The sequence below is a fragment of the Somniosus microcephalus genome, chromosome 2, assembly GCF_052327205.1.
Source record: "Somniosus microcephalus isolate GS21.2 chromosome 2, FLI_Smic_1.0, whole genome shotgun sequence".
NCBI lineage: Eukaryota > Metazoa > Chordata > Chondrichthyes > Squaliformes > Somniosidae > Somniosus > Somniosus microcephalus.
In genome coordinates this window covers 373,712,899-373,733,622 of record NC_140988.1, presented here as the reverse complement: position 1 = coordinate 373,733,622, position 20,724 = coordinate 373,712,899, and the positions used below count along the sequence as shown (strand labels likewise).

General features: G+C 48.8%; 1 protein-coding gene across 1 annotated transcript in view; it reads right to left on the bottom strand.

Moving 5' to 3' along the window:
- fgf24 (fibroblast growth factor 24) overlaps nt 1-20,724 on the bottom strand; it is a 165,914-nt gene that overhangs the window by 55,904 nt on the left and 89,286 nt on the right. Inside the window, exon 3 of the mRNA XM_086004960.1 lies at nt 1,173-1,350. Coding sequence (XP_085861086.1) covers nt 1,173-1,350 — 178 coding nt within the window. The remainder of the gene's footprint in view (nt 1-1,172; nt 1,351-20,724) is intronic.

Genomic DNA, 20,724 nt, shown 5'->3' with positions numbered 1-20,724 from the left:
CACCACTAGTTACTGATTGCCAGCCCGAGAACGAACCATTTATCCCAACTCTTTGTTTTCTGTTAGATAGCCAATCTTCCACCCATGCCAGTATATTACCCCCAATCCCGTGATTTTTTATCTTGATCAGTAATCTTTTGTGTGGAACTTTGTCAAATGCCTTTTGGAAGTCCAAATACACTACATCCACTGGTTCCCCTTTATCCACCCTGTTTGTTATGTCCTCAAAGAATTCGAGCAAATTTGTCAAACATGACTTCCCCTGCATAAAACCATGCTGACTCTGTCCTATTAGATTATGTTTATCCAAATGCTCTGTTACTGTTTCCTTAATAATGGACTCCAACATTTTGCCAACCACAGATGTTAGGCTAACTGATCTATAGTTTCCAGCTATTTGTCTACTTCCCTTCTTCCCGACGCCCACATTCCATGAATGAAATAAAAAAAATAAAACACGTTTACTCAATGAGACTTTAAGGGCATTAATTGAAAGACTCCCTTTTGCCTGGAACCTTAAAGACGCAGGTGGCCAGATGCATCTATGTTGTAGTTATTTATATCTGGTTAGACCACATCTGGAATAATGCGTTCAGTTCTGGGCCCCGCACCTCAGGAAGGATCGATTGGCCTTGGAGGGGGAGCAGCGCAGATTCACCAGAATGATACCGGGGCTTAGAGGGTTATATTATGAGGACAGGTTGCATAGACTGGGCTAGTATTCCTTCGAATATAGAAGATTGGGGTGATCTAATTGAGGTGTTTAAGATGATTAAAGGAGTTGAAGGGGTAGATCGAGAGAAGCTATTTCCCCTGGTGGGGGAGTCTAGAACAAGGGGGCATAACCTTAAAATTAGAGCTAGGCTGTTCAGCAGGTGACGTCAGGAAGCACTTCTTCACACAAAGGGTAATGGAATCCTGGAACTCTCTCCCCCAAAAAGCTGTCGAGGCTGGGGGGGTCAATTGAAAATTTCAAAACTGAGATTGATGGATTTTTGTTAGGCAAGTTTATTAAGGGTTACGGAGCCAAGGCGGGTAGATGGAGTTAAGATACAAATCACCCACAGATCATCCATGGTCTAATTGAATGGTGGAACAGGCTCGAGGGGCTGATTGGCCTCCTCCTTTTCCTATGTTTCTATCTTTCAAGCCTCACTGAACAAGACGTTTACCGTATTTGCCACCATCTTCCCCGTTGGCATTGATCTTTTTGCCCAGCACCTGGACATGTTTGCCACTGGTCCTGCTGTAAAGCTGGTAGATTCTGATCTGCTTCCGGCTCAGGTCATCTGAGTGTCTGGTATGGTTCTCCACGTAGGTCCTGAAGTGCGCCGTGGTCTGCTTTGATTCCTGTTAAATTAACGAATAGCAAGAATGAGGGTAAGGGGCTGAGCGAGGATGAGACACTAAGAATTGAGGGTAAGGAGCTAAGAGTGAGGATGAGACACTAAGAATCAGGACAAGGGGCTGAGATTACTAAGGAGGTGGATGCTGACAAAATATCGGTAGAAGTGGAAAAGGTAGAAGCAATGGAAGGGGTGAAAATTGATAGACATAGAAAGACTGGGTATGCTTAGAGTGGACAAGTCGCCTGGTCCAGGTGGCTTGCATCCCAGGTTGCTAAGGGAATTGGGGGAGGAGATAGCGGAAGGACTTGCCATAATTTTCCAATCTTCCCTAGATGCGGAAGAGGTGCCTGAGGCTTGGAAAGTGGCAAATGTGACACCATTGTTCAAGAAAATATGTAAAGACAATCCTAGTATCTACAGGCCGGTCAGTTTAACATCAGTGGTGGGTAAAGTTTTAGAAACAATAATCAAGGAAAAAATTAACGGGCATTTGGAGAGGTTTAAGCTAATTATGGAGAGCCAACACGGATTTGTAAAAGGCAGATCGTGTTTGACTAATCTAATTGAATTTTTTGATGAAGTAACAGAGAGGATTGAGGAAGGGAATGCCATGGATGTTGTCTACATGGATCTTCGGAAGCTGTTTGACAAAGTATCACATAGAAGGCTGGTTAACAAAATTGAGGCTCATGGAATAGGTCAGTGGCAGCTTGGATAAGGAATTGGCTTAAGGACAGAAATCATCAAGTTGTGGTAAATGGCTGTTTTTCAGACTGGAGGATGGTAGACAGTGGTGTTCCCCAAGGGTCAGTGCTGGGGCCACTGCTTTTTTTGATATATATATACCTGGATATTGGAATACAGTGTAGAATTTCTAAATTTGACAATGACACCAAACTTGGGGGCGTGGCAAACAGTGATGATGATACCAATCGACTGCAACAGAACATCGAAAGGCATTTTGGCAGAAGGAACAGGGAGAGGCAATATACACTTAATGGCACAGTTTTAAAGAGTGTGCAGGGACAGAGGGACCTGAAGGTGGCAGGACATATTGAGAAAGTGATTAACAAAGCATATTGAATCTTGGGCTTCATAAATAGAGGTATTGAGTACAAAAGTAGAGAAGTTATGCTGAACCTTTATAAAGCGCTGGTTAGGCCACAACTGGAGTATTGGGTCCAGTTCTGGTCACCACACTTTAGGAAGGATGTGAAGGCCCTTGAGAGGGTGCAGAGGGGATTTACCAGAATGGTTTGGGGGATGGGGGATCTTAGCTACAAGGACAGGTTGGAGAAGCTGGATTTGTTTTCATTAGAACAAAGGAGGTTGAGGGGTGATTTGATAGAGGTGTACAAGATTATGACGGGTTTGGATAGGCTAGACGGGGAAAGGCTGTTCCCACTAGTTGATGGTACAAGGACTAGGGGACACAGATTTAAGGTTTTGGGCAAGAGATACAGGGGGGATGTGAGAAAAAACATTTTTACGCAGCGAGTGGTGAGGACCTGGAACTCGCTGCCAACGGAAGTGGTGGAAGCGGAGACACTCAATGTTTTCAAGGGGAGACTGGATAGGCACTGGAGGGAAATAAACTTGCAGGGCTACGGGGATAGAGCGAGGGAATGGGACTGACTGGATTGCTCTACAGAGAGCCAGCACCGACTCGATGGCCTCCTTCTGTGCTGTTATGACTCTATGATTCTATGGGTCACTAAGAATGAGGATACGAAGCTGAGAGTGAGGATCAGACATTAAGGTGCCGATTTTTTCGCAGGTGCGGGGAATTGTCGGGTTCCCCGAATGTCGGGTTCCGACCCGAATCTAAATGGGTCAGCCAGCTGCACGCAATTTTCGCTCAATTGGCCAATTTATTTCCAGCGTGTGGGCACCCTTGCTAATTGTCCATTTCCAGTCAGAAAGCCCCACAGTATGATGTCATCATTCGTGGTACTTTTAAAGTGTCCAGCAAGCTTCTCAACCTCTGCAGGCTTCCCAACCAGTCGTACAGAATGGCAGAGGAGCCTGCACCAGCTGCTGCCAGCGGCAGAGGCCGAGCTGCCGCCAAATTTGATGAGACGTCATTGCAGACATTGGTGGATGGGGTTAGGGCCCACAGGGAGGTCCTCTTCCCTAGCTCAGGGAGGAAGAGGCCTCCCAAAGAGACCAGGGCTGCATGGATGGAGCTGACTGCAGGGAGTCGCCCGCCGGACCGGGATGCAGTGCAGGAAGCGCTTCCATGACCTTCACCGTACAGGAAAAGTATGAAGTTTCCATCACCCTCAACCTGATCCCCATTGCCTTTCCCCAACAGCACTCGGCTTCAGCAATCTCTTCCTCCACATCCCACTTCACAGTCACATCCATGCACCCTTACCCATTCCCTATCTCTATGCTCACATTCACATAACTATTCCACCATGCAGCCCTCACACTGCCTCTCACTCTGATGCTTGGAACACAACTGACAACACACAGGGAGGGCCCTTGGTCTTGCAGCCTCACACCATCTTTGTCTCCTTCTAAGTATCTATGCTATGCAATCTCTACACTCACTCCTGCACTCTCACTCAAACTCCACTTGTCTCCCTCATTGCAGGATAAGAGAGCTCACAATAGGAGAGAGCGAGCGAGGACTGGAGGAGAACCACCCTCAATCGCGCACCTGACCCCCTGGGAGGAAGCAGTGATGGAGATTGTTGGGGGTGACGTCGCTCCGGAAGCTGGGGAAGGAGAGACAGGAGCAAGCCCACAAGCTGGTGACAGAATAGTTTTCCATCTCTCTCATTGACATAGCATGATTCACTGTAATGGTTCTGAAGCTACATCATTTGGCCTTACGAGCATCTGCAAAATCCAATGTGCATGTAACCTTGGCATCACATCTCTAACTCTTTCCTTTACTTCCCCACAGGACCATCCAAAGCCCCCGTCTCCACTGCGGAGGAGGAAGAGCAGCCAGACGCCTCAGAGGAAGTTCCAACCTCTGAGGGCGCAGCATCAGCAAAATTTAGCGCACCCAGCACCAGCGCAGACACTCACACCTCGGTGGGGCCTTCGCGAGATAGAGTAGTGTGGTCACCTGGTGTATCACAGCTCACAAGTGAGCATCAGCAGATTGTGGAGACAGGGACAGCAGTGGAGAGTACTCGTTGGAGGGCGCAGGCCTCTGCCAGCTCAGCTCAGCTGCATGTCGACCCTATGCCTTTGGGTCCGTCTGCAAGAGAGAAGGTGATGGATCTCCATGCACAGATGCATGCCTGTCTCTGGCGGGTTTTATCTCCATGGTCGCTGCGAGTGTGGAGCGAATGGAGGAGTCCATGGCGAGCATGAGCAGAGCCTTATTGGAGTCATTGGCGCATGAAAGCATCACCACAGAAAGGATGGCTACCTCCGTGGTAAGGCTGGCTGCAGCCGAGGAGAGGAGGGCTGCAGCCGAGGAGAGGAGGGCTGCAGCCACGGAGGAGCTTAGTCGCCAGGGTATCGAAAACATGGTGAGTGCTCAGAATAGAATGACATCTTCTGAGGAGCGATGGGCATCTATTGAGCACCGAAACCAGACCTTCATGGAAGACCCTCTGAGCAGGACTTCCAGTGCAGATATGGGTCCCCATGGCCCCACTGATGTGCATTAAGGTGCTCTCCAGCCACTTGCAGGCACTGAGGGGGAGCTGACCCATGAGAGGGAGGTTGTTGGCACACCTCAAGGAAGTGGGGGCTCCTCTCCACGCGCTCACATTTCCATGCCACTTCAAAGCCCTCGGTCAGAGCCCCGCCGGAGTCCACACCCAAGTGAGATAGGAGTCTCAACCCCTGCACAGCCGCAGGAGCAGCAGACTGCTGGCGAGCCCTCACAGGCTCGCCACCCCAGAGGACGCCCGCCAAAGGTGTCGAGACAGGAGCAGCAGGAAAGTGAGCAAGGGACCTCCACATCTGCTGAAGCCACAGGGGTACCACTACGTAGGAGCACGCGTAAGAGAAAAATAAAGCACCACTAATCACAAGGGTAGTCACTTGGGTGCAAAGTCTTGTATATAGTTTTAATGCCATCAGTTTCTTGTACATAAAAAATCTGGTGGCAACTGCTGCAGTTATGGCGTCTGTCATTTGGCAAATGGGGATTTCACATTGAGGCCTTAGGATTACTTGCAGGTGTCGGCGGGAGGTGCGAGCGGGAAGCTTAAAAAGGCTTCAGAGACCCAGGTAAGGCCTCAGACCGCGGGTGTCGGTGGGAGGCGCGAGCAGGAAGCTTAAAAAGGCTTCAGAGACCCAGGTAAGGCCTCAGACCGCGGGTGTCGGCGGGAGGTGCGAGCGGGAAGCTTAAAAAGGTTTCAGAGACCCAGGTAAGGCCTCAGACCGCGGGTGTCGGTGGGAGGCGCGAGTGGGAAGCTTAAAAAGGCTTGAGAGACCCAGGTAAGGCCTCAGACCGCGGGTGTCGGTGGGAGGCGCAAGTGGGAAGCTTAAAAAGGCTTGAGAGACCCAGGTAAGGCGTACCAATCTCCAGTCTCCGAAGTCAGAGGGAAGGAGAGAGGTAAAAAGTAATCCAAGTGTGACGTCACCGGAAAGCGGGTAAGTGATTGGTTGGTAAGTATTTCTCTCTTTTTAAGCTTAAACTCTGTGGTTTATAGTTTCTAAGGTGCGATATTCATCATCTAGAATCGGAGCAGACGGTATTTAAAAATAATATTAATAAATTTAATAAATACATAGAATGGGAGATCAGGTGATGTGTTGCTGCTGCAATATGTGGGAGCTGGTGGACACCATTGATGCTCACAGTGATCACATTTGCAGTAAGTGTTGGCTGCTCGAGGAATCCTGGTTCCATGTTGAAGAGCTGGAGTCCGAGCTTCAAACACTGAGACACATCAGGGAGGGGGGGTGTGACTAGAAGTGAGGCAGGTACGGGGATCCAGGAGGTAGTGTTGGAGGAGCCGCAGCCCTTGCTCTTGTCCAACAGGTTTGAGGCTCTTACTCCCGTGAGGATGGGAACAGGGACTGCAGGGAGGATGAGCAACCTGGCCACAGCACCGTGGAGTGGGGGGCCATTCAAGTGGGGGGATTTAAAGGAATGTTGTAGTGGTAGAGGATAGTATCGTTAGTGGGATAGATAGAGTTCTTTGCAGCCGAGGGCGAGAGTCCTGAAGGCTGTGTTGCCTGCCCGGTGCCAGGGTTAAGGACATCTCCTCTGGGCTGGAGAGAAACTTGGAGTGGGAGGGGGAGGATCCAGCTGTCGTGGTCCATGTTGGTACCAACAACATAGATAGGACAAGGAAGGAGGTTCTGCTGAGGGAGTTTGAGCAGCTAGGGGCCAACTTAAAAAGCAGAACCACAAGGGTAATAATCTCTGGATTACTACCTGAGCCACATGCAAATTTGGCTAGGGTAAATAAAATTAGAGAGTTAAATGCGTGGCTCAAAGACTGGTGTGGGAGAAATGGGTTTTGCTTCCTGGGACACTGGCATCAGTACTGGGACAGGCGAGAGCTGTTCCGTTGGGATGGACTTCACTTGGCCAGTGCTGGGACTAGAATCCTGGCGAATCGAATAACTAGGGCTGCAGAGAGGGCTTTAAACTAATTAGTGGGGGGGAGGTTTTGAAAGAGCGAAAAATAAAAATGACAGCGGAGAAGGCAATAGAGCAAGGTAGCAGTGGGGGAATTAAAAACCAGAGCGTGTCAGGAAGGGACAGAATGTATAATGATAAAGGTAAAGTAGTAAAAGGGGTAAAAGCAGGAATAAATTGTCAGAAAACATATTTGAAAGTTCTTTATCTGAATGCACGCAGCATTCGTAACAAAATTGATGAGTTGACGGTGCAAATAACTACACTTGGGTATGATCTGGGGGCCATTACGGAAACATGGCTGCAAGATAATCATGAATGGGAACTAAACATACAAGGGTATTTGACAATTAGGAAGGACAGACAGGAAGGAAAGGGAGGTGGGGTTGCTATGTTAATCAAGGATGGAATCACTGCAATAGTCAGAAATGATATTGGGTCAAAGGATCAGGATAGTGAAACAGTTTGGGTGGAGATAAGGAATAATAAGGGGAAAAAGTCACTAGTGGGCGTAGTCTATAGGCCTCCTAGCAGTTGCAACTCTGTTGGTCGGAGTATAAATCAGGAAATAGTTGGGGCTTGTAATAAGGGAACAGCTATAATCATGAGGGATTTTAACTTTCATATTGACTGGACTAATCAAATTGGGCATGGCAGCATTGAGGAAGAGTTCATAGAGTGTATTAGGGACGGGTTCCTTGAGCAGTATGTGATACGCTTATCAATTACTCCATAAAAGGCGATGAATTAGGAAAGTAATGAAAAGGTTTTTATTAACTAAAGAACAGAGCATGCCTCTCGTGGACGACTGGTTCCAAGAAGGAAGTGGGTTGCCGGGCAGCCACCTTTATACCAGGTCATGTAGGCGGAGCCAGCTGAGGCATGCATTGGTACACAGTGAGTAGCAAAAGGTAACAATGTGCAATAACGATAACAGTAGTGAACAACAATGAAAACAATAACAGTGGTTTACCACATTCACCCCTTGTTTAAAATTGAGTCCGGCGGGGTGAAGTGTACTAAAAGTTTGTGTAGGTAAGTCTATCAGGAGGCCTTGTATGCCGTCCTGATCGTCGGAGCAGCGGCGGCGGTGCTGCAGTATCCAACGTCGAGTCTGGTGTCTGAGTGGTCGACGAAGGGTCCTGGGGCTCCGGCATGCCGTCTACAGGGGTTGGGTTGGGAGAAGTGGTGGATAATAACGGTGGTGATTCAGGGGCGCCCGAGGGTGCGAGGTCTCATATGGAGACCGTGTCCTCCTGCCCGTCTGGGTATGCCACGTAGGCATACTGGGGGTTGGCGTGTAGGAGGTTCACCCTCTCGACCAGGGGGTCCATTTTATGGGTCCTCACGTGCCTCCGCAGTAGGACGGGCCCAGGAGAAGTCAGCCATGTCGGTAGCGAGGTTCCCGATGTGGACTTCCTGGGGAAAACGAACAGTTGCTCATGAGGGGTGGCATTAGTGGCAGTACAAAGCAGTGACCGGATGGAGTGGAGCGCCGCAGGGAGGGCCTCCTGCCAGCGAGAGGTTGGAAGGCCCTTAGATTTTAAGGCTAAGAGGACGGCCTTCCAAACCGTCGCGTTCTCTCTTTCCACCTGGCCGTTCCCCCAGGGGTTGTAGCTGGTGGTCCTGCTCGTAGCAATACCTCTCGCGAGCAGGTACTGACGAAGTTCGTCGCTCATGAAAGATGAGCCCCGGTCGCTATGTATATAGCTGGGGAACCCGAACAAGGCGAAGAGGTCATTCAGACATTTGATGACCGTGGTACTGGTCATGTCTGGGCAAGAGATGGCAAACGGGAAACGGGAGTACTCAACAATGTTGAGGAAGTACACGTTGCGGTCAGAGGAAGGGAGGGGCCCCTTAAAGTCGATGCTCAAGCGCTCGAAGGGGCGAGTGGCCTTGATCAGGCTTGCTCTGTCTGGCCTATAAAAATGCGGTTTGCATTCGGCACAGATTTGGCAGTTCCTGGTCATAGTTCTGACCTCCTCGATGGAGTAGGGCAGGTTGCGGGACTTAATGAAGTGGCAGAATCTGGTGACCCCGGGGTGGCAGAGGTCATTGTGGAGGGTCCGCAGTCTATCAACTTGCGCGTTGGCGCATGTACCTCGTGATAGAGCATCTGGGGGCTCATTGAGTTTCCCGGGCCAGTACAAGATATCGTAATTGTAGGTGGAAAGTTCAATTCTCCACCTCAAGATCTTGTCGTTCTTGATTTTGTCCCTCTGCTTATTATTGAACATAAAAGCAACTGAACGCTGGTCAGTGAGAAGGGTAAATCGTTTTCCGGCCAGGTAATGCCTCCAGTGTCGCACCGCTTCCACAATAGCCTGGGCCTCCTTTTCGACAGAGGAGTGTCGAATCTCGGGGCCCTGGAGGGTCCTTGAGAAAAAGGCCACAGGTCTCCCCGCCTGGTTAAGGGTTGCAGCTAGGGCGAAGTCGGATGCATCGCTCTCCACTTGGAAAGGGATGGACTCATCCACTGCGTGCATTGTGGCCTTCGCAATATCACTCTTGATAAGAGTGAAGGCAGCACCCGCCTCTGATGTCAGGGGGAAGGAGGTGGACTTGATGGGCACCCACTGAGCATAGTAAGAGAAAAACCCCAGGCATCTCTTCAGTGCTTTTAGGCAGTGGGGGAGGGGGAGCTCCATAAGGGGGCGCATTCTGTCGGGGTCGGGCCCGATGACTCCGTTCTCCACTACGCAGCCGAGGATGGCAAGGCGCGTGGTGTGAAACATACATTTCTCTTTATTGTATGTTAGATTCAGCCACTGGGCCGTACGGAGGAATTTCGCTAGATTAACGTCATGGTCCTGCTGGCCGTGGCCGCAGATGGTGACGTTATCCAGGTAGGGAAAGGTGGCCTGCAGCGCGTTCTGGTCAACCATCCGGTCCATCTCCCTTTGGAAGACTGAAACCCCGTTGGTGACGCCGAAGGGGACCCTAAGGAAGTGGTAGAGGCGGCCGTTTGCCTCGAAGGCAGTATACTGGCGGTCCTCATGGCGGATAGGGAGTTGGTGGTATGCTGACTTAAGGTCAATGGTGGAGAATACCCTGTATTGCGCAATCTGATTGACCATATCAGATATGCGGGGCAGGGGGTATGCGTCCAGCTGGGTGTACCGGTTTATGGTTTGGCTGTAGTCGATGACCAGGCGGCGTTTATCGGCGGTCTTAACAACTACAACCTGGGCTCACCATGGGCTGGTGCTCCCTTCGATAATGCCCTCCTTCAGGAGTCGCTCCACCTCAGCGCTAATAAAAGCTCTGTCCCCGGCGCTGTACCGCCTGCTCTTGGTAGCGATGGGTTTACAGTCGCGGGTGAGGTTAGCGAACAAGGGGGGGGGGACTTTGAGTGTGGAAAGGCTGCAAGTGGTGCGCGGCGGGCGATTTAAAAGCTGTTGGTTGCAGACTGTGAGTGGGGGGTGGGGTCCACCGTATGCCAATGTGACACTTTTGAGGTGGCACTGAAAATCCAACCCTAGCCAAACGGCAGCGCAAAGACGGGGCAGGACAAGAAGTTTAAAATTTTATATTCAGTGCCCCTAACCGAAAGGGTCACCACACAGTAGCCGCCGACGTCCGTTGAATGGGACTTGGACGCCATAGAAATCCGATGGCGCGTTGGCAGGACCGTGAGGGAGTGGCTACGCACCGTGTCGGGGTGAATAAAACTCTCCGTGCTCCCGCTGTCAAACAAGCAAGTAGTGGCGCGGCCGTTTACCGTAATGTCCATCATGGACCTGGACAGATGATGAGGGAGGGCTTGATCCAGCGTAACGGAGGCCAGTGTATGGCTGAGTGAGCTGATATGGTCGCCCGACGAGACGGTGGTCGAGTCCGGAGACAAATTGGCGGTTGAGTGCGGCGGGCAAAATGGCGGCGGCCATGATTCCGATCCCCACGCGGCCGGAGGTGCACAAAATGGCGGAGAAGATGGCTGCCCCCACGGTTCACACGCGGCGCTGCTGGCGTTCGCGGGTTTCCCTCTGCAGGCGTTGGCGTAATGGCCTTTCTTCCCGCAGCCAGAGCAGATAGCGGTCTTCGCCGGGCAGCGCGCTCTGGGGTATTTTAACTGGCCACAGAAATAGCATTTTTGGGCCTGGTTACGGGACATCGTTGCAGTAGTTGGTACCGGGGGCGGCGGTCCCGGTTGCTTTCGGGACATCGCTGCAGTAGTTGGTACCGGGGGCGGCGGTCCCATGTCCCAAGGTCGCGATGACCATGGCGCGGCCCCGTTACGTGCGTATGCTTGGAGGTTTCGGTGGGCCGCATCTAGTGAGAGCGCGAGGGCTACGGCCGTCTTCAGGTCGAGCTCCTTGCTTTCGAGCAGTCTCTGCCGGGAGTAGTCGGATTGGAGGCCCTTAACGAAGGCATCACAGGTAAGTCCCTCCGCGTGCGCCGCAGCCGTTACCGCCTTACAGTCGCAGTCCCTGCAGAGCGTCTGTAACGCCCGTAAAAATGCCTCTACCGATTCCCCCGGTTGCTGCCTGCGGGATCCCAGGAGGTGTCTGGCGTAAATCGTATTCACTGGGCGCGTGTATTGCCCTTTTAGCAGGTCGAGAGCCGCCGTGTACGTAGTAGCGTCCCGGATGAGTGTATATACTTGAGGGCTCACCTGGGCGGTCAGGACTTTTAATTTGTTCTCCTCCGATGTCACGGCGGAGGCTTCTAGGAAGGATTCAAAGCAGCTCAGCCAGTGTTCGAAATTGGTAGATGAACCCGCTGCTTGGGGGTCGAGGTCCAGGCATGCTGGTCTGAGGGCTCGCAGCAACGCCTGCTGTTGTTGCTGCTCAGTTCCGGACATTTTACTTTTAGTTAATAAAATTGATACGCTTATCAATTACTCCATAAAAGGCGATGAATTAGGAAAGTAATGAAAAGGTTTTTATTAACTAAAGAACAGAGCATGCCTCTCGTGGATGACTGGTTCCAAGAAGGAAGTGGGTTGCCGGGCAGCCACCTTTATACCAGGTCATGTAGGCGGAGCCAGCTGAGGCATGCATTGGTACACAGTGAGTAGCAGGAGGTAACAATGTGCAATAACGATAACAGTAGTGAACAACAATGAAAACAATAACAGTGGTTTACCACAGTATGTAACTGAACCAACCAGGGGGCGGGCAATCTTAGATCTGGTCCTGTGTAATGAGACAGGATTAATAAAAAATGTCCTAGTAAAGGATCCCCTTGGAATGAGTGACCATAATATGGTTGAATTCCAAATTCAGTTTGAGGGTGAGAGAGTTGGATCTCAAACCAGCGTACTAAGCTTAAATAAAGGAGACTATGGAGGTATGAGAGTAGAATTGACTAAAGTGGACTGGGAAAACAGATTGAAGTGTAAGACAGTACAAGAGCAGTGGTCTACATTCAAGGAGATATTTCACATCTTTCAAGATAAATATATTTCACTGAGGAAAAAGGGGAGTAAAAGAAAAGACAGCCATCCATGGCTTAGTAAAGTAATAAAGGATAGTATTCAACTGAAAACAAGGGCATATAAATTTGCCAAATCTAGTGGGAGGATAGAAGATTGGAATGCATTTAAAAGCCAGCAAACAATAACTAAAAGATTAATTAAGAAAGGGAAGATAGATTATGAAAGTAAACTAGCAAAAAATATAAAAACAGATAGCAAGAGTTTCTACAGCTATATAAAAAGAAAAAGGGTGGCTAAAGTGAATGTTGGTCCCTTAGAGGATGGGACTGGGAAACTAGTGGTGGGGAACATGGAGATGGCAAAGACGCTGAACAAGTATTTTGTATCAGTCTTTACAGTAGAGGACACTAAAAATATCCCAACACTGGACAAACAGGGGGCAATGGGGGGGGAGGAGCTAAACATGATTAAAATCATGAAGGAGATGGTACTCAGTAAAATAATGGGACTTAAGGCAGATAAATCCCCCGGACCTGATGGCCTACATCCTAGGGTCTTGAGAGAAGTGGCGGTAGGGATTGTGGATGCATTGGTGATCATTTTCCAGAACTCCCTGGACTCAGGAAAGGTCCCGGCAGATTGGAAAACTGCTAATGTAACACCCTTATTTAAGAAGGGAAGTAGACAAAAAGCTGGAAACTATAGACCAGTTAGCCTAACATCTGTGGTTGGCAAAATGTTGGAGTCCATTATTAAGGATACAGTAACAGAGCATTTGGATAAACATAATTTAATAGGACAGAGTCAGCATGGTTTTACGAAGGGGAAGTCATGTTTGACAAATTTGCTCGAATTCTTTGAGGATGTAACATACAGGGTGGATAAAGGGGAACCAGTGGATGTAGTGTATTTGGACTTCCAAAAGGCATTTGACAAGGTTCCACACAAAAGATTACTGATCAAGATAAAAAATCATGGGATTGGGGGTAATATACTGGCATGGGTGGAAGATTGGCTATCTAACAGAAAACAAAGAGTTGGGATAAATGGTTCGTTCTCGGGCTGGCAATCAGTAACTAGTGGTGTTCCGCAGGGGTCAGTGCTGGGACCCCAACTCTTTACAATCTATATTAACGAGTTGGAGGAAGGGACCGAGTGCAACATATCCAAGTTTGCCGACGATACAAAGATGGGAGGGAAATCAGTGAGTGACGAGGACATAAAAACCTGCAAAAGGACATAGACAGGCTAAGTGAGTGGGCAGAGATTTGGCAGATGCAATATAATGTTGGAAAGTGTGAGGTTATGCACTTTGGCAGAAAAAATCAAAGAGCAAGTTATTATCTAAATGGAGAGAAACTGCAAACAGTACAAAGGGATCTGGGGGTCCTGGTGCATGAAACACAAAAAGTTAGTATGCAGGTGCAGCAGGTGATCAGGAAGGCCAATGGAACCTTGGCTTTTATTGGAAGGGGGATGGAGTATAAAAACAGGGAAGCCTTGCTGCAGTTATACAGGGTATTGGTGAGGCCACACCTGGAATACTGTGTGCAGTTTTGGTTTCCATATTTAAGAAAAGATATACTTGCTCTCGAGGCGGTTCAGAGAAGGTTCACTCGGTTGATTCCAGAGATGAGGGGGTTGACGTATGAGGAAAGGTTGAGTAGGTTGGGACTCTACTCATTGGAGTTCAGAAGAATGAGAGGCAATCTTATCGAAACATATAAGATTGTGAGGGGGCTTCATCGGGTGGATGCGGGGAGGATGTTTCCACTGATGGGTGAGACTAGAACTAGGGGGCATAATCTTAGAATAAGGGGCTGCTCTTTCAAAACTGAGATGAGGAGAAACTTCTTCACTCAGAGGGTAGTAAATCTATGGAATTTGCTACCCCAGAGAGCTGTGGAAGCTGCAACATTAAATAAATTTAAAATGGAAATAGACATTTTCCTAGCAGATAAGGGAATTAGGGGTTACGGGGAGAGGGCAGGGAAGTGGACGTGAGTCTAGATTCAGATCAGCCATGATCCTATTGAATGGCGGAGCAGGCCCGAGGGGCCGTATGGCCTACTCCTGCTCCTATTTCTTATGTTCTTATGTTCTTAGATGTCAGCAAGCTGGTCCAATAGGTAGAAATGAGCAGGGATGGGCCACTGTCCATGGTCAGTTAAGAAGCAGCAAGGCTATAGTGTTTGAGGTACCAGGCTTCGCAAATCTGGCCAGGATGAGTACGTTCCTTGCATTCCGCCCAGCAATGTTCTCGCGCACTGGTGCCGCTGGTTGACGGGCCTCTGCAGGATGCTCGTTTCCGTCCTCCTCCTCCTCCTCCTCCTCAGCATCATCCTCATCCGAGGCAGCTCTGTGAGGAGCCTCTTGGTCCTGCGGAATTGGCAAGCCACGACGCTGTGCCATGTTGTGAAGCACACAGCATACCACAACGATTTTGGAGACCCTGGCTGATGAGTACTGTAGGGCTCCACCTGATCTATCGAGGTATCTGAAGCGCATCTTTAGCAATCCGATGGCTTGCTCGATAATGCATCTGGTGGAAATGTGGCTGGAGTTGTAGCGCTCCTCAGCTTCGTTGGCTGGTCTCCTCACCGGCGTCATTAGCCAAGTCCGCAGGGGATATCCCTTGTCTCCAAGTAGCCATTCCTGAAGTTCGTTTGGCGGGCTGAATAGCGGAGGCACAGTAGACTGGCGCAGTATGAGGGAGTCATGGCAGCTGCCAGGGTACTTGGCACAAACATGCAAAATCACCTTCTTGTGGTCACACACCAGCTGAACGTTAAGGGAGTGGAAGCCCTTGCGGTTGACAAAAACTCCTGGATTGCGATGGGGTGCCCTAAGGGCCACATGTGTGCAGTCAATGATGCCCTGCACCCTTGGAAAGTCTGCCAGCTGAGCTAACCCACGCGCTCGCGCCCTCACACTTGCGCGATCCCGGGTGAAATGGATGTGATTGTGTGCGAGGGCAAAGAGGGCATCGGTTACCTGAGTGATACAAGTGTGTGCGGCCGCCTGAGAGATGCCGCTGATGTCTGCTGCTGATCCCTGGAAGGAGCCTGAGGCATAAAAGTTGAATGCGGTGGTGACTTTGATGGCCACTGGTAAGGAGTGTCGACCTGGTGCTCTGGGCTCCAGGTCTTGCTGTAGCATTGCGCAGATGTCAGTCACTACCTCTCGCGAAAGTCGGAGCCACCTTTGGCACTGCTGCTCAGTCATGTTGAGGTAGCTCACCCTGTGTCTGTAGACCCTGTTTGGGGGGTATCTCCTGCGCCGACGGCCTTCCATGCGCTGGCCCCTTCTGGCCTGTGCTGCCTCAGGTGGCTGAGCTGCAGCCTGTCGCTCCTGCTGGTGCTGCTGTTGCTGGTGCTGCTGTTGCTGGGGCTGCTGTTGCTGGATCTGTTGTTGTTGCTGGTGCTGCTGTTGTTGCTGGATCTGCTGCAGCCTCCTCTGCTGTTGGGGAACCTCTAATGCCAAGAAGGGAAGGAACAAAAGGCCTCCCATGCTTCTGGCAGATGCCTCCGTTGAGGAAGCGCTGAGTTAGGGTGCAGAGAGGAGCTTCCCAGGAGCTCACACTGGAGAAGTGTGTGAGGCTCCAACCTTCCACAGCTGTGCCTAAGCCTTCAACAAGTTACCCCAAGCCTGGAGCAACAAGGTCCTGCAGCCTACAAATGCTGGCTGATTAAATCTCTTCATTCCTGATTGACCTGCAGCTGAAAGTAAGCAAGCCGACATTGTTCACGCCAGGTTTCATCAGCGGTGTTCCCACCAGGTGTGGTTTACATGGGGAAAGGCTGAAAATTCCAAGGGCTCCTGAAAATAGGAAGTCACACAACACCAGGTTATAGTCCAACAGCTTTATTTGAAATCACAGAGCTATAACCTGGTGTTATGTGACTTCCTACATTTGTCCACCCCAGTCCAACACCGGCATCTCCACATCATGGTCCTTAAAATAGGATTACAGATGCCAGTTATTGCTCATTAGGCTCCCGCCGACCAGTCCCGCTTGCTGCGGGCGGGTCTGATTCGGGTCGCGCTGAAACAACGGGGCGAAAGTCGGATGGGGCGGGGAATCGGGCGGGGGGGTCGCAACCCCCTATTTCTGCGATTTTCAACCCCCGCCCACCTGAAACCCCGCCTGACGGCTCCAGGAAAATCAGGGCCTAAGAATGAGGGCAAGGGGCTGAGAGTAAGAATGCAACACTAAGAATGAGGGTGCAGAGCTGAAAGTGAGGGTCTGACTAAGAACGAGGGTAAGATGTCGAAAAGGAGGATGATGAGGGTGAGATGTTGAAAATGGTCTAAATCTGGAGAACAAGGATGAGAAACTAAGTGTATTATTAATAAGAATGAAGTCCGGAAGCTAGACTGAGAGCGAAATACCGAGAATAAGAGTTAGATGGGCAACAGTGGGGGTAACATGTTGCGCATGATGGGGAGAGTCTGAGAACGGGAGTGAGATGTGGCTGAACTATATTGCTAGTTATATAGCATAGGTTTGGTCAGCAAGACAGAAGGAAGCTCTGGAGGCCGTGTAGAGGAGAGCCTAGTGTCAGGTAATTGAGTTATGAAGAAAGACGAGAGAAACAGTGAATCTTTAGCTTTTAAAGGAGACAACAGAGAGGGATCCTTCTCGAGGTATACTTGACATAAAGGCCATTGATAGTTTAACCTGGAGCGCTCCCCTCGGTTAAGCCAGGATAGTAGAACAAGAGGCGCAGGTAAAAACTGGTGAAGAGAAAGCTGAAAAGTAGAAAGACTTGCATTCATACAGCGCCTTTCATGACCACTGGATGTCCCAAAGCGCTTTACAGCCAATGAAGTATTTTTTGAAATGTAGTCACTGTTGTAATGTAGGAAATGCGACAGCCAATTTGCGCACAGCAAGCTCCCACAAACAGCAATGTGATAACCAGATAATCTGTTCAGTGATGTTGATTGAGGGATAAACATTGGCCAGGACACCAGGGATAACTCCCCTGCTTTTCTTCCAAATAGCACCGTGGGATCTTTTACGTCCACCTGACAGGGCAGACGGGGCCTCGGTTTGACGTCTCATCTGAAAGATGGCACCTCCGACAAAGCAGCGCTCCCTCAACACTGCACTGAAGTGTCAGCCTGGATTTTTGTGCTCAAGTGGGACTCAAACCCACAACCTTCTGACTCAGAAACACGAGTGCTACTGACTGAGCCACTGGCTGACATAATAAATAGCAGAAGATACTTCAACAAAGAATGATAAACGCTGGTTAGCGAAACTCATTCAAGAGAACACCTACCCAAATTTATTGAAAATTACTCTCCATTTGGCCATTTGTAAACTTGATATTTTAAAATGTCTTTCTCCAAGTAGCCACGGATAATCTATTACAGGAAACTCTTTTTTATCCGGCACCGACGGGACCGGCGTGGTGCTGGTTTATCAAAAAGTCCGGATTACAGAGAGTTATAGTTAAAAGGTACGAGAGCTCCGTACACAGCAACAAATCCAGGCTTCCCTGTTGCTTAGCAAAAGCTGCAAGAACCCTGGCCACAGACCAAGCATCCCTGTTGCTTAGCAACAAGTGCAGAAACCCCCGATTACACAGCCAAGAATCAAGAAACGGCCACTAATATGAAGAAAAACTTAACTGAACCTACTCCTGAATTTTGCCGGTTAACCGAGATGTCCGGTTGTTTGGGTGCCGGTAAATCGAGAGTTTCCTGGTACTAGGAGAAAGTGCCTAGTAGCAAATGGGGGATTCAAACTCCATCAGCTTGACCATTCTAGTCAATGCTGTGGGCAGCGAATTAAGAATTGCACACATTGAACCATCAAGGTTATTTGCTTGTATCCAACTTTCATATAACTGCAAGTCGCTCAGCTTTCTACTCCTGTTCTGATTAATCAAGAGGAAAGGAGTAGTCAGGATAACTGGCAATACGACCCCTGTCTCCACCAGCCTGTCTCACTGGAAAACCAAGTGCACTGAATCTCGTGTCATGGTTCAGACGAGATGTTAAACTGATGAGAGAGTACAAGAGCTACGGGATCAATCACGTCAGTATGATTCCACAGCAATATTCCTGACCCGTGCTGGGCATTCAGCGGAGGGATTAAGGTTATTCCTCTGATCTGTCTGTCGGATGAAAGAAAGAAAGACTTGCATTTATATAGCGCCTTTCATGACCTCAGGGCATCCAGAAGCGCTCAACAACCAATGAAGTACTTTTTGAAGAGGAGTCACTGTTGTAATGTAGGAAATGCGACAGCCTATTTGCGCACAGCAAGTTCCCACAAACAGCACTGTGATAATGACCAGATAACCCATTTTAGTGATGTTAATTGAGGGCTAAATATTGGCCAGGACACCGGGGTGAACTCCCCTGCTCTTCTTTGAAGTGCTGCCGTGGGATCTTTTACGTCCACCTGAGAGAGCAGACGGGGCCTGGGTTTAACGTCTTATCTGAACGATGACACCTCGACAGTGCAGCACTCCCTCAGCACTGCACTGGATGAGAAACTAAGCCAGGGACCCATCTGCCTGTCCAGATGGATGTGAAAGATCCCATGGCACTATTTGAAGAAGTGTTCTCCCTCTGTCCTGGGGAACATTGCTTCCTCAACTACCACTACTGAAAGCAAATTAACTAGCTGTTCATATCATTCTTCTGTCTGTGGGCTCTGGCTATATACAATTCCCTCATAATAACAGCATTTCAAAATAAATGTTCTCATGATCATATCACCGTTTTACGACATTTATACCTTACTGCGGGCATTTGGTAGAAAAACAGGATTACGCCAGTAACTACATTGTTACTACAGTTTTTAGACAGGCTGTGCATGTTGCAGAGATTAGCAGCCCCTGTGTATATTATAAAGAATAGCAGCCCCTGTGTATATTATAGGGAATAGCAGCCCCTGTGTATATTATAGAGAATAGCAGCCCCTGTGTATATTATAGAGAATAGCAGCCCCTGATGTATTATAGAGAATAGCAGCCCCTGTGTATATTATAGAGAATAGCAACCCCAATGTATATTATAGGGAATAGCAGCCCCAATGTATATTATAGGGAATAGCAGCCCCTGTGTATATTATAGAGAATAGCAGCTCTTGTGTACATTATAGAGAATAGCAGCCCCTGTCTATATTATAGAGAATAGCAGCCCCTGTGTATATTAGAGAGAATAGCAGCCCCTGTGTATATTAGAGAGAATAACAGCCCCTGTCTATATTATAGAGAATAGCAGCCCCTGTCTATATTATAGAGAATAGCAGCCCCTGTGTATATTATAGAGAATAGCAGCCCCTGTGTATATTATAGAGAATAGCAGCCCCTGTGTATATTATAGGGAATAGTAGCCCCTGTGTATATTATAGAGAATAGCAGCCCCGTCTATATTATAGAGAATAGCAGCCCCTGTGTATATTATAGAGAATAGCAGCCCCTGTGTGTATTATAGAGAATAGCAGCCCCACTGTATATTATAGAGAATAGCAGCCTCTGTGTATATTATAGAGAATAGCAGCCCCTGTGTATATTATAGAGAATAGCAGCCCCTGTGTATAGTATAGAGAATAGCAGCCCCTGTGTATATTATAGAGAATAGCAGCCCCAATGTATATTATAGGGAATAGCAGCCCCTGTGTATATTATAGAGAATAGCAGCTCTTGTGTACATTATAGAGAATAGCAGCCCCTGTGTATATTAGAGAGAATAGCAGCCCCTGTGTATATTATAGAGAATAGCAGCCTCTGTGTATATTATAGAGAATAGCAGCCCCTGTGTATATTATAGGGAAGAGCAGCCCCTGTGTATATTATAGAGAATAGCAGCCCCTGTGCATATTATAGAGAATAGCAGCCCCTGTGTATATTATAGAGAATAGCAGCCCTTGTGTATATTATAGAGAATAGCAGCCCCTGTGTATATTGTAGAGAATAGCAGCCCCTGTGTATATTATAGAGAATAGCAGCCCCTGTGTATATTATAGAGAATAGCAGCCCCTGTGTATATTATAGAGAATAGCAGCCCCTGTGTATATTATAGAGAATAGCAGCCCCTGTGTATATTATAGGGAATAGCAGCCCCTGTGTATATTAGAGAATAGCAGCCCCTGTGTATATTATAGAGAACAGCAGCCGCTGTGTATATTATCGAGAATAACAGCCACTGTGTATATTATAGAGAATAGCAGCCCCTGTGTATTTTATAGAGAATAGCAGCCCCACTGTATATTATAAAGAACAGCAGCCCCTGTGTATATTATAGGGAATAGCAGCCCCTGTGTATATTATAGAGGATAGCAACCCCTGTGTATATTAGAGAATAGCAGCCCCTGTGTATATTATAGAGAACAGCAGCCGCTGTGTATATTATCGAGAATAGCAGCCCCAATGTATATTATAGAGAACAGCAGCCCCTGTGTA